Source organism: Sinocyclocheilus anshuiensis, unplaced genomic scaffold, assembly GCF_001515605.1.
Source record: "Sinocyclocheilus anshuiensis isolate Anshui unplaced genomic scaffold, SAMN03320099.WGS_v1.1 scaffold2586, whole genome shotgun sequence".
Lineage (NCBI taxonomy): Eukaryota > Metazoa > Chordata > Actinopteri > Cypriniformes > Cyprinidae > Sinocyclocheilus > Sinocyclocheilus anshuiensis.
Genome location: NW_015552529.1, coordinates 31,302 through 44,842, shown reverse-complemented (window position 1 = coordinate 44,842; position 13,541 = coordinate 31,302). Strand labels below are relative to the sequence as shown.

The 13,541-nt window shown below is 41.2% G+C and overlaps 1 protein-coding gene across 1 annotated transcript in view; it reads left to right on the top strand.

Annotated features, from left to right (window-relative positions):
• The window catches only part of LOC107663590 (dmX-like protein 1), a 64,558-nt gene that overhangs the window by 19,955 nt on the left and 31,062 nt on the right, over window positions 1-13,541 (top strand). The window contains exons 12-18 of the mRNA XM_016453821.1: window positions 407-1,046; window positions 4,892-5,013; window positions 5,091-5,180; window positions 5,296-5,383; window positions 5,463-5,582; window positions 8,023-8,226; window positions 9,644-11,173. Of these exons, the coding sequence (XP_016309307.1) occupies window positions 407-1,046; window positions 4,892-5,013; window positions 5,091-5,180; window positions 5,296-5,383; window positions 5,463-5,582; window positions 8,023-8,226; window positions 9,644-11,173 (2,794 nt within the window). The remainder of the gene's footprint in view (window positions 1-406; window positions 1,047-4,891; window positions 5,014-5,090; window positions 5,181-5,295; window positions 5,384-5,462; window positions 5,583-8,022; window positions 8,227-9,643; window positions 11,174-13,541) is intronic.

Sequence of the window (13,541 nt, the reverse complement as noted above, 5' to 3'; positions counted from 1 at the left end):
CAAACCACGCAGCAGATTCGTTCTGAATGAATCTCTTCCCAAATCGTCCCTCCCTAACATTTTCGTCTCATTTTTATTCGTTGACGAAAATGTCAATAGATTTACGTCGTAGTTTTTGTCATTCAAAAAGAGTTTTAGTTGTCTCGTTGTCGTTGGTGAAAAAAATGTAGTTGACGAAAATTATGATGAAAATTATTCATCAACGAAATTAGTCAAAGGCAGCCCTACTGATCTTTCATCTCTGAAGTGTTCTTTCTGTTCCCAGGTTTCCTTCGTGTCCAGGATTCCCGTGGCCTTCCCCACCGGTGTAGTTGACGAAAATTATGATGAAAATTATTCATCAACGAAATTAGTCAAAGGCAGCCCTACTGATCTTTCATCTCTGAAGTGTTCTTTCTGTTCCCAGGTTTCCTTCGTGTCCAGGATTCCCGTGGCCTTCCCCCCCGGCGACGCCAACTCTCTCAGCCGCAGCGTGGTCATGTACGCCTGCAACAGAAATGTGGACCTGGCCATGCAGCACGGCCGTCAGCGTCCCGCGGGCCTGCCACACTCGTCCTCCTCCGCTCTGATCGGACAGAGCCAGAACAAACCCTCCTCCAGCAGCCTGCGTCTCAGCATCTTCACCCCCAGTGTCCTGATGATCTCCAAACATGCCGACGGCTCACTCAACCAGTGGGCCGTCAGCTTCGCCGAGGACTCGGCCTTCTCCACGGTGCTCAGTGTGTCTCATAAGTCACGATACTGCGGCCACCGCTTCCACCTCAACGATCTGGCCTGCCACTCTCTGCTGCCGCTGCTGCTCACCACCTCGCACCACAACGCCCTGAGGACGCCCGCCGCCGCTCTGACCGCCCCAGCCCGCAGGAGCAGAGTCTCGCAGGACCCCAGCGCCATCTACAGCGAGCTGATCCTGTGGCGGGTGGATCCGGTGGGGCCGCTGTCGTTCTCTGGTGGCGTGTCGGAGCTGGCCAGGATCAACTCGCTGCACGCCTCCGCCTTCTCTAATGTGGCCTGGCTGCCCACACTCATCCCCAGCATCTGCCTCGGTGAGGACCGCTTCCTTAGGTTCCTTAGATTCTGACATAAAAGCAAAACTCACTGTGGAAACCAGGGGCCAGTTGTTCAAAAGTAATCTGATCGGATTTTGGCCATCGGATTGGATCAAATCTTGAAAATGGGTTGTTCAAAGGAAAAAAAGGATTCTGAATTCGGATTAGATCACAAAATCCAATCTGGGTTTTGATCTGGATTAAATCCTCAATTCAAACATTTTAGTAAAATTGGGATACTTTTGATCCAAAAAAACTGGATTGTTCTGATCCCAGCAGAAGGGTGGATTTCAGGAACAAAAATGTAATAACTTTAAACCTGGTCCAAAAAATGCAACATTTGTAACGTAACATATCCACAAACAGCTGTCAATATCAAACAAAAATTTTATATTTAATTTAAAGTTTTCTTTTTTTCATCACTGATTGTAAACTACATTGGCACAATCATCAGAGATGGACCAGTCAGAAGTAGTTATGTGTGTAAATGCAATGCAAAACTAGAATGCAAAACATTGGCATTTTTTTCCATCAGCATGTCCCTTTAGGGGCTCCGTAGAGCTCTAGTAATCCAGATTTGGAAATCTGGAAAAGTGTGTATCTGGATCAGGGTGATCCAATCCAATTTTGCTTTGAAAAACCGGCACTAAAGTAAGATGGGTCACCTGATCCCGGATCGCAAAACATGGGATTTCCAAATCCAGATCATTCTGATCCAGATTAAACTTTTTGAACAACTGGCTCCAGGGTTCGTACAAGGTGCTTAAAGGAGTCATCAGATGCCCATTTTCCACAAGTTGACATGTTTCTTTAGGGTCTTAATGAAAAGTCTATAACATACTTTGGTTAAAATTATCAATGGTAGTGTAAAACAACACCCTTTTTACCCTGACAAAAACAGCTCTGTTCACAGCAACGCGTTTCGGTGCATGTCCCTTTAAATGCTAATGAGCTCTGCTGACCCCGCCCCTCTCTTCCGTGGGGTGACGAGCTGTACTGTTAACTTTAGTCGCATTTAGCCTTGGAACTTGCTAAGTAGAAAACCTAAAAACCCTTATTCTCTCTTCTGCATTAAGTGAAGCTGGATCACGAATGATTTGCGCGAACATAGACGCATTTATGTAGATCGGGAGCGCATTCCCTTCAAAAACAAACGTAATCCTCTGCGTCTTCAGCGGCTCAGATGTCGGGAGTAAATGACCACTGCTATGTTCATTATTACATCCAACAACAGAACACCTCAGTCGCTTAGGAGACATTCTGCTCCGGCATCAAAACAATGGAGGACTGTTTACAGCTCACTCAGGGCGGGTCTAAGGTAAAACGGCAGTGTCAATCAACAATCGTGGGAGGGGCCTGGGTCTGAGTGACGTCACACAGCCAAGCATCTGAGATCGGCTTGATCTGAGAAAGGGGATATTATTTATTGGGATTTAAAAAAAAAAAAACACTGGGTGGATTTTTATGATTATAGGGTGGTTGTGTACACACACTGCTAAGACACATTTATGTTCAAACAACATGTAAAAGTGAATTTTGCATCCGATGACCCCTTTAAAGTGCTTGAAGATTTGACTTTTTGAAGTTTAAGTCCTGGAAAACCCTTGAAAACAGACATATTTATGAAAAGGTACTTGAAAAGTGCTTGAATTTTTAAAAGGCAGTATATATGAAATTAGTGTTAATTTTTATTTTCGATAAAAACAGTCTTTTCACACAAAATTAACAATGCAGCGCATCTGATATAAATACAGAGCCCCCTGCAGGTATTTGTTAAAATACGTTAAGTAATTAAGTTTATGCTCATATTATGTATAGGCATGTTTCATTATGTATTATGAATAAAACCATGTAATTACTTGTGATATGTAAATACTTTATTTGAACTTATTATTATTGCCTCGTCGTTATTTTATATATAGGTAAATATAGCAATATTAAAGCCTGTTTTTCACAAAATATCAGATTATTCGTCAAAATAATTAGTAGATTACTTGATTACCAAAATAATCGTTAGTTATAGCCCTAGATTAGTTAAACATTTCAAAATACAACTGCATTATTTAGCATTTTGTAATTAAAAGACAAATATTTTGTCACTGAAAATTTCTTAAAAATAGTATTAAAGGGCACCTGTTATGCAAAATCCACTTTTACATGGTGTTGGGACATAAATGTGTGTTGGCAGTGTGTGAACACAACCACCCTACAATGATAAAAATCCACCCACTCCTCATTTTTTAATCCCCTTTAAACCAAATCAGTCTCACTAGGCCTGTCGTTTTGATTCTCTAGGTCTATGCAATGTGACATCACACTGCATAGGCCCCGCCCACTGCAGCTGATTGACAGCACAGCATTGATGACGCGGATTACTTACATTTTTCGAGGTAATGCGCCTCAAAATCTACCTAAATATGTTTATGTCTGCGCAGAGAGAAGTATACGCGATGCCCTCTTCTGGAGACGGGGTGGGAATATGCAGCTCATTTGCATTTAAAGTGAAACACACCAAAACAGCTCTTTTTTTTTTAAACCCACCCCAAAAATGACATTTTCCAGCTGTTATAATAAATTATCTGTGGGGTATTTTGAGCTGAAACTTCACAGACACATTATGGGGACACCCAAGACCAATATAACATCTTGTATAAAGGGGCATAATAGGTGCCCTTTAAAATATTGTCTCTTTCTAGTGAAACAAGTATCTGCATTTTGTTTTGTCTCATCTTGTGAGCTAAGTGTATTGTCACACCCCTAGTTTCTACGAGCGTGATATAGCTCATAATTTTCCAAGTATATGATATAGCTTTCATTCTTCAGGTCATATGTTCACGAAAAAAAATCTGTTTGAAAAAGGAAGGCGATAACTTTGCCATAGTATCCTTTCAAATGTTACAAGTTGCCACAGTCATTGCATGCTTTGCATGTGCTGCACTTTATTTGTACCATTTTGTTTTATTAGTTAATTTATTAGAATTTGAAAGGTAATAACGATATTGTTTGATAAGTGTGATCTCTGATTTTAGTCGTGGAAAACCAAAAATGTAGTGCTTGAAAAGTCCTGGGATTTCATTTTGCGGTATCTGTAGGAACCCTGGGAAACCTTCTAGAGTTTAGATTAGTTCAGTCTGACAGTCTTGCGTTAAAAACAGAAAGCAAGAGTACAGTACAGAAGAAAGCAAGCTGTGTGCTGATTATTTGTGATATTTTCAGAGACTTTTAATGAGCGAGTGGGAAACATTTACAGGAAAGCATCCCTGTTCGAACCGAGTCTCTGCTGCATGGAATATTCATAAATGTGACCCTGCAGCACAAAAGCAGTCTTAAGTCGCTGGGGTATATTTGTAGCAATAGCCAACAATACATTGTATGGGTCACAATTATCCATTTTTCTTTTATGCCAAAAATCATTAGGATATTAAGTAAAGATCATGTTCCATGAAGATATTTTGTAAATTTCCTACCGTAAATATATCAAAACTTAATTTCTGATTAGTAATATGCATTGCTAAGAACTTCATTTGGACAACTTTAAAGGCAATTTTCTCAATATTTAGATTTTTTTCATATTTTCAAATAGTTGTATCTCGGCCAAATATTGTCCTATCCTAACAAACCATAAATCAATGGAAAGCTTATTTATTCAGCTTTGATGATGTATAAATCTCAATTTCAAAAAATTGACCCTTGTGACTGGTTTTGTGCTCCAGGGTCACAAATATGTATTCATCTCATGAATATTTAATGTAAATCCTCGCGTTTTACGCCTGTCTGTTCTTCAGCTTGCAGCTGATTGGATGATACTCTTGGTCTATTCATATTTAATTTCCTTCCCAAAGGTGTGTATGGAAACTCACCCAGTGCCTGCTTCATCGCCAGTGACGGACACTCGCTCCGACTCTATCAGGCCATCATCGAGGCCAAGAAACTGCTGAGTGAACTCTCCAACCCCGACATCTCGGTAAGAATGAGCCTGGCTGCTATATCAGTATATCAAACAGTAGAGTCCTGCTTATCTGTAATGTGTTCTTCCTCCAGAAATATGTTGGAGAGGTGTTTAACATCATCAGCCAGCAGTCGACGGCTAGACCAGGCTGCATCATTGAGCTTGATGCCATCACAGACTTTGTACGTATAAGATCCGCTACAGATGTGACCCAAACTAATGAGCTGATCTAACACAAGAGCATCATGTCATTTCCCAGAGTGCTCAGCGCTCACGTCTCTCTCTCTGTTTGTTCAGCAGGGGAAAGAGACGCAGCTGCTGCACGTGTTCGAGGAGGACCTGATCTTGGGAAGCGAGAAAGTAGACGACTGCCTGCAGGATTCTGGTAAGAAGTCATTCTCTGATAGCGCCGCAGCGTTCGTTGTGTCTCTGTGCTGTGTCACGAACACTTGTCCTCTGTTCAGTTCCCAGCCGGACGCTCTTCTCCGCTCGCTTCTTCCTGGTGGTGGTGGAGATCACTCAGAGCGGCAGGTCGCTGCTGCACATGTGGCATCTACAGCTGGACGCAGTTCCTGTCGTTATGGGTTTGTAATGGATCTTATGGTAAACAGTGTTAGGAAGGTTACTTTGGAAATGTAATAGGTTACAGATTACAAGTTACCCTACTTAAAATGTAACAAGTAGTGTAACTTTCCTGAACAGGAAAGTATCCTGAACAGTAGTTTTGCTTCTCTGCTCCACCTGTGCGCTTCCACAGTCCGTCCACTCCCTTCTCAAATCTCTCGCATTAATTACTCCGATCGAAACCGTTCAATCTGTTCAAAGCTTAGCATTGCCAGTCATGACCAGGGCCGCTGTTGGCCAAATGAGTGCCCTAAGCAGAATTGTATTGTTGTGCCCCCTCCCCCAAATATTATGGATGTAAAAAAACACATAGCGGTCAAAATAGAACTTTAATAAAATATAAAAGTAAATAAATTGTATTATTTACAAATGACGATTTTATTAATACAGTTGTCTGATTGATATTATAGTCTCGAAGCATTCAGAAATCACGCAAAAGAAAACTAAGCACTACGATAAAACCATGGTTAATTTTTGTGAGGGTTGTGATGTCCACATGTTTTTGTTGAAGAAATTATAGAGGCTGTAGCATTTCTATCGCAAAAAGCTGGCCAAAAATGAAAGATTAAGTGGATATTTGAATTAGCCTAAATGTTTGGTCAGAAATAAATTAGATTTTAATGTATATTAAAATAGAAAAACATTATTTTACATCATAATATTTCACAATATTAAATTTTTTCTTGTATTTTTGATAAAATAAATGCAGCCTTGATGAGAATAAGAAACTCCTTTAAAAAACATTAAAAATAATTCTGCCTCATTGTTTTATATAATGCATTTTAAGTAATTTTAAAGGCTGTTTGGCTTAAGTTTGTTTTTATAACCACAAAAAAATATTACTTTGTAAACCATTATTTGAAGTAACAAAACCATGGTTAATTTGTGGTTACCGTGGCTACAAGAACCATGATTTTTGGTTTTATTCGTAGTGAAACCATGGCTAATTTTCGTAAGGGAACATGGAAACTCAGAGAGATGAGCAGAAGACACTCCTGTAAAAACATTAAAAATAGTTTTGATCCCAAACTTTTGACCGCTAGTGTTTATGTTAATTTTAATATTAATATAGAACGAAAGTTTTTTTTGAGCAACTGGGATGGTGCCCTACGCAAACTGCGTACTCTGCATATAGGGAGCGGCGGTACTGGTCATTACTAAACGATTCATGATTTATTAGAGATTTATTATCGAATGGCGAAGTCGGAAATAATTGATTTAGTACATTTGGCAGGCAATTATATAAAAATAATAATATTAAAAAAGCGGGTCAAATCGGCTGCCAGGTCACCGGGTATTATCCCGGTTCTCCCGATGGCCAGTCCGCGCCTGATTGCACAGAGATACGCAGAACGTGTCGTGCAAGGTTCATATATTGTATTTTTGCAGCTTAATATTCACAGACTGTAGTCCATCTCGAGTTTTGATTCAAGTGTACTGACCCTACTTTTGATCTATTCATCCAAAATGTGGCATATTCTGTGACATTCCGCGTTATAGGAGTTCCGTTTTTATGACTGGATTCTATGAACCAGTCCGTGTTTTCAGCATTACGAAATCATAGGGCCGTATGTCTCATATTTTAGAGTAGTCAGTGCAATTTGGGAAAGAAATCAATTAAATCTGTATGTGGATGTGTGTAAGTATTCAAATGTAACCCCCTTTGTAATCGTTAACATTTTCATTCGTAACTAATTTAATTACAAATTTTTTCTTAGTAACTGTAACTGATTACAGTTACATTTATTTTGTAATTAAATTACGTAACGTTACTCCCCAACACTGATGGTATATAATGTGACACACTTGATCGGACTGTGAAAAGTGCCAGATTGGAGTCAGACATGAATGCAAGTTTGATCAAACAAAGCCTAAATAACAGCATGAGCACTGCTTTAATGATTATGATTAGCGGTCGCCCGATATATCAGCCAATATCTGTCAATAATTGTTTTCTTTTTTTACCGATACTTGGAAAATGAGACTTTTATTTTGACAGCGCGCACAGTTTACCAGATTACTGAGCGCACTCACTGTTACAGTGTTTTTATTCATATTTCTTTATTTGTGAAATATACTGTATGTGTACTATACTGTATGCCATTTAAATAAATATTTTTATTTTACAGTTTTATTTTTTATAAAGTTAACATTTAAAAAAAATATTTTTATATAATATTATGCAAAATAAATTCATTTAGTTTCTGCAGTTGTCATGCATGTGTTTTTACTATCTTTAAATAGTGTGATATATATATCGGCTTTATGTTGGCATCTGTATTGGCCATTAAAAAATCCATGTCAGTCAACCACTAATTATAATGTCACCCGTAAAGGAAAGACAGAGCAAGTGATTGATGTTTCTGTCAACTGAACTGCAGATTTGTGTCGTTCTTTCAGAGCAAACTCAAACTCCAGACAGAGAGACTGTGTCTCCATCATTTAACTTTGAGACGGTCGGCTCACCACAAACCCCGAGACCCAAACTGAAGACGTCTAACCTCCAGAGCGCCTGCCGCCTCACTCTGACCAACACAAAAGTCTTCAGCCAGGAGCTGGATCTGCCGCAGGGCGTTGAAGTCATTCGTGTATCACCTGCTGCAGGTGACCGCAAACCACCTCTGTGTGCCTTTGATGATGAGATCATGCATGATGTTCTGATTATTCCCATTATGGCCTTTATTTATCCTCCTTTTTAAAATGCTCCATGACGCTTTACGCAAATTATGGGAGGAACTTCTGTTAGACTGTAAACAATCAGTGAAAGATTTGCTGTATGAACACAATATAATACACTTTTTCAAAAACTAGGTACGATGAGGTGACATTATTCTACTCGCCCTTCAACCTTCATCCAACATTAAAAGAAAAGTGTAAAAATATTAACAAATTACTACAACATGAATAACCCCAAAAACTTGATTCATGTCACATCACGTCTGTATTATGTAACATTGTAACGTTTGCCAAAAACGTTAATTAACCGAAACATTGAGTGATTGCCATCATTTTATACAGACAATAAATATTGTACTGTATATACCTGCTTTAGAAACATTCCAGTAAACACTGCTAATAGGGATTAGAAGTGAAAACAGAAGACAGTCACATTTTAAAGCATCTGTGTGAGAACAAATCTGGAAAGAGACATGAGGATTTGGGGAGCAAAATAGGTATTCTTAGTGCATTTTTTGGATTTATCATAAATTAAATCAGGATAGCAGAGCATAAATTTGCAGTGTATGTAATCTTGGTTCATATTGTTACAGCGGAATACAAATGAAAACATGAAAATAATGCAGCATCTCTTCCATAGATATTCTTGTTATAGCATGTCACATTAAAATACCAAGCATTACATTATTCTCCTGACGTCTGGTAATAGAATATGAAGGAAAATGTACAGTTCATTCAGTCAAACTGGATAAGGATTATTTGTAGTGCAACCTTATGATCTGAAATGATTGGTTTCAAAAAAAATTCTCTCCATGATAAGAATTAGTCTTTCCGTGATGATAACGATAAAGTGTAGTTGTTGGCATATTTCTGTGTGCGACATCGCGGAAGGTGGACGTGAAATTGAGGAGGAGTTTATCGCAGATAAACCATATATTTTGTGCAATCGTATGTTTATTGTCTTCAAGTTTCATCAGTTAAAATTTCTCTATCTCCGTTGTGCGTTTTATTCAGCGATAACTGGATGCCTTTGTCCATATTAGGGATTTCCTGGAGCGTCGTCAGTGCTATTACTTCTGCGATGCATATGTGGAGTTTCTGCGCGAGGGCGCCCTCTGGCTTCCTGTGTGAATTAAACAGTCATTACATTATGTGTGTGCTCAGTAATGCTCACAACACCCTATTTTGGGTAAAAATAGGAAAGAGAATACTTTTCTCTAAAGAAACAGGATTCCCTGAATTATCGTCATTGATATTGTTATCGCAATAAATACCAGAAGTTATCGTGATATATTTTAAATCCCATATTGCCCATCCCTAACAAACATCAATGTTTGCGTTGCAGGTCATTTGAGCGCCTCGTCTCTGCAGCCAGCCGGACGCTCTCCGTATCTGCTGGCCACGTCTTGCTCAGACGGATCGGTTCGGTTCTGGAGGTGCAGCGCCGTCTCTGACCCCGATGGCTCTGCTGACCCGTCATACGTCTGGGAGGAGTGGCCTTTGCTTGTGGAGGAGGGCGAAGCCAGCAGCAGCGCTCTGAGCGTGTCCGGTCAGCTCATGGGTCTCAGCTGCTGTCACACCAGCAGAGTCGCAGTCGCGCACCGGAGCCACGAACCCATCATGCACATCAGCATCTTCCAGTGCGACTCCACCGGAGGCTCTCAGTGGATTCTGGAGCAGACGCTTAAAGTCTGCGGCGCATACAGCCCCAGTGCCAGCGACTGTGATAAAAGCCTGAGTAACGGCTGTTCAGTTAAGAGGCAGGTCCACTTAGACTGGGTTTCCAGAGAAGATGGCTCTCACATATTAACTGTAGGTCTAGGATCCAAACTTTACATGTACGGGGTGCTTTCTGGAACACCTCCAGATCTGGGTCTGTCCGATTGCAGTAAGGAGCGCAGCTGCTCTCGATTGGTTCTCCTCCGAGTGGTGGATCTGGTGTCGTCGGTTGAAGGTTCGCTACCCATCCCTGCCTCTCTATCTTGGGTGCGAGATGGCATCTTAGTAGTCGGGATGGATTGCGAAATGCACGTTTACTCCCAGTGGCAGCCGCCGGCTCCAGTCAAACTGTCGCGCACTGGTAGCGTGACGTCGGTGAAACAGGAGGGACTCAGTCCGAATCCTTCGAAAAAGACCCTCACCAGATCCATGACTAGTTTGGCTCAGAAACTCAGTGGAAAGAGAACCGTGTACGACCTCCCGGCCGAGATGGAGGATTCTGGGTTGTTTGAGGCGGCCTATCACCTGTTTCCTACTCTGCCCCAATATCACCCAGTGCAGCTGTTGGAGCTCATGGACCTCGGGAAGGTGCGCCGGGCCAAAGCCATCCTGTCCCATCTGGTGAAGTGCATTGCCGGGGAGATCGTGTCTATGAAGGACACTGCGATTAACCAGGAGCGGCGTCTGCGCTCGCTCACCATCAGCGCCAGCGGAAGCACCGCCCGAGACCCGAAGATGTTCAGCAAAGCTGAGAGCTCCGACTACACCGAGATCGACTCCATCCCGCCACTGCCTCTGCATGCGCTGTTAGCCGCCGACGAGGAGACCGCTCCTAGTGCCAAAGAACGATCGGAGAGCGTGAGCGCTCACGGCCAAAGTGACGCTTACAACGAGCTCTTCCAGACCGCCGGCGTCAGTGCGGATGACATGCACCCTTTTGATGGAGATGAGGAGGATGCAAACGCTAAAGTCATTGATTTGTCAAAGTACAGCCCTACGTTCTTCGGCTCCGAACATGCACAGGTGTTATCGGGACACCTGCTTCACTCCAGCCTGCCGGGCCTGACGCGGATGGAGCAGATGTCTCTGATGGCTCTGGCGGACACCATCGCTTCCACCAGCACCGACATTGGAGAAAGCCAAGGGAAAGGCCAAGGTCAGTGTCTTTAACTGATATAAGTGCAGTTTTCATTTGTAGGGACATCATTTGTGTTATGATAGAATGCACTTCCAGTGGTGGCCAAAATCATTAGAACACTAGTATTTCCAGCAGCTAAAAATGTGTTTAAGTCAGTTATTTCTATCGTTTGCTGTAGTGTGTCAGTAGGAAATATCAGTTTACATTTCCAAACATTAATTTGGCCATTAATTGTAATAATGCAGTGAGATTTGAGCTCTGATCTGATCATCATCAGTCTGTCTGGAGTCACATGAAGAAACAGAACAAACTGAGACAGACTCAATCCAGAAGAACTGATGCTTCGAGAAACCTCCTGCAAAGCTCCTGAGAAACTCTGCTCAAGTGCACCGAGGGCAAAAGCTGCTTTAAACACAAAGATGCTCACACCAAATGTTGATTTCATTTAGTTAATAGAAGCTAATTGATAAAGAAAATCTATTTATGACATTATTATTGACAGCATCCTCATTTCACAGCTTAAACTGCCTAAAACTTTTCACAGTTCTGTAGCTTTGCAGGTAGGTTTCTTAAGGCATCTTGGAGATTTTGGAGATTATTACAATTAATGGCAAAATTAAATGTTTGGAAATGTAAACTGATATTTTCTACTAACAAAAGAAAGCAAAAGATAGAAATAATTTAATTAAAACTATTTTTTTAGCTGGTGAATATACTAGTGTTATAATAATTCTGGCCACCACTGTATATGCCCCCAAAATTCAAGAGAAAAATGCCCCTATATGAGTTTTTGTCTCATATTTATATCATATGATGTAGTTAATCAATATCACATGAGCATCGAGTTCAATATCACACGAGTGCTGTTTTTGGCCCGAATAGCATGATACTGATTTTTTACAACAGTTAAAAAAAAGAAAGAAAAATAATTTAATATCGTGCAGAACTGTTGTGCATCTCTAAGCAGCACACAATTTCTGAACGATTCCACATTTTGAATGAATCGAGTGAATCGATGATTCAATGGGCTATTCATAAAGAGAGCCATTTACTTCGTTCCTGAATGAATCAGCCATTTGAACGAATCAAATGAATGAACGACTCAATTACTTATTCATTAAAGTGCCCCTATTATGGGTTATGAAAGGTTCATATTTTGGTTTTGGTTTCATGCAAGGTCAAAAAACACTTTCATTGTCTTATAATATGCATTTATTTTGACCTTACTTGCTCAACGACTCCCAAACGATTCACTCAACGATTCATTTTTCCAAACCCCTGCTTTGCGTGACGCTAATCTGCGGTGATTGGTCTGATTGGATCTCGCCTGTAAAGCCTGATAAAGCAGCGTTTGTGAGCGCAGTGCTGCTTTGTGTACAGCGTTACCGGGGAAACAGATACTTTACCGCTCCAAAAGCGGCACCTAGTGGCAAAGAATTAATTAGCATTTTCATTCAGACCAACCCGAAAAGACCAACAAGTGGGCGGGCAATATGCTAATGCTTCATGTTGACGTCAACATAGTCTCGCGTAGCCAGACCTTCAGACTGACGGCTGAAGGTCTGGAATTCATGGCAGCTATCACTGGCCAAGGCCCGCCCATGAGGCCGTTTGACCGACATGTCAACAAACCAATCACAGTTAGTTTCGTTCAGCGTCACGTTTCGGGGCATGGAAATGTCGCCACAATAACAGACCGGTGTATAAAACTCTCGGACATATTTTAAAGATTCTATGCCGCGAACTTTAAATATTTCACATACTTTTGAAACTCCAGCGTTTAGTTGATCCTGATAAGCGCTCGTCGTCACAGTTGTAAACACTACGGCAGGGGGAATGTTAAAGAACGTGACACGCAGGTCTCTCGGAAATCCTGTATAATTCAACCAATACGATGACAACTTCGACACTCCTGAAGTGTTTCCACTTTTGTGTCCCATATGCATCAGACGTTTGCCAACGGTCCGTGGGCGTGACGTCTGAGGCTGAGACTAACGTCAACAAAAATGTTTCACATACTTTTGAAAATCCAGCGTTTAGTTGATCCTGATAAGCGCTCGTCGTCACAGTTGTAAACACGACGGCTTTCTTCTTTCGTGAGGCGGTTTGGCGTAACGGCACCTTTGTTTCCAGGCGGAATGTTAAAGAACGTGACACGCAGGTCTCTCGGAAATCCTGTATAATTCAACCAATACGATGACAACTTCGACACTCCTGAAGTGTTTCCACTTTTGTGTCCCATATGCATGTGCGGTTCGCTTTCAGACGGCAAAGTTTCTAAATGGACCAAATTTGTTAATACAAGTCACGCGCGAGTAAACGGTTGTCTCATTGGTCAAAGTTCCAGTTTATTTTCCGGGGGATCACTGAGCTGTCACGGCTGTCA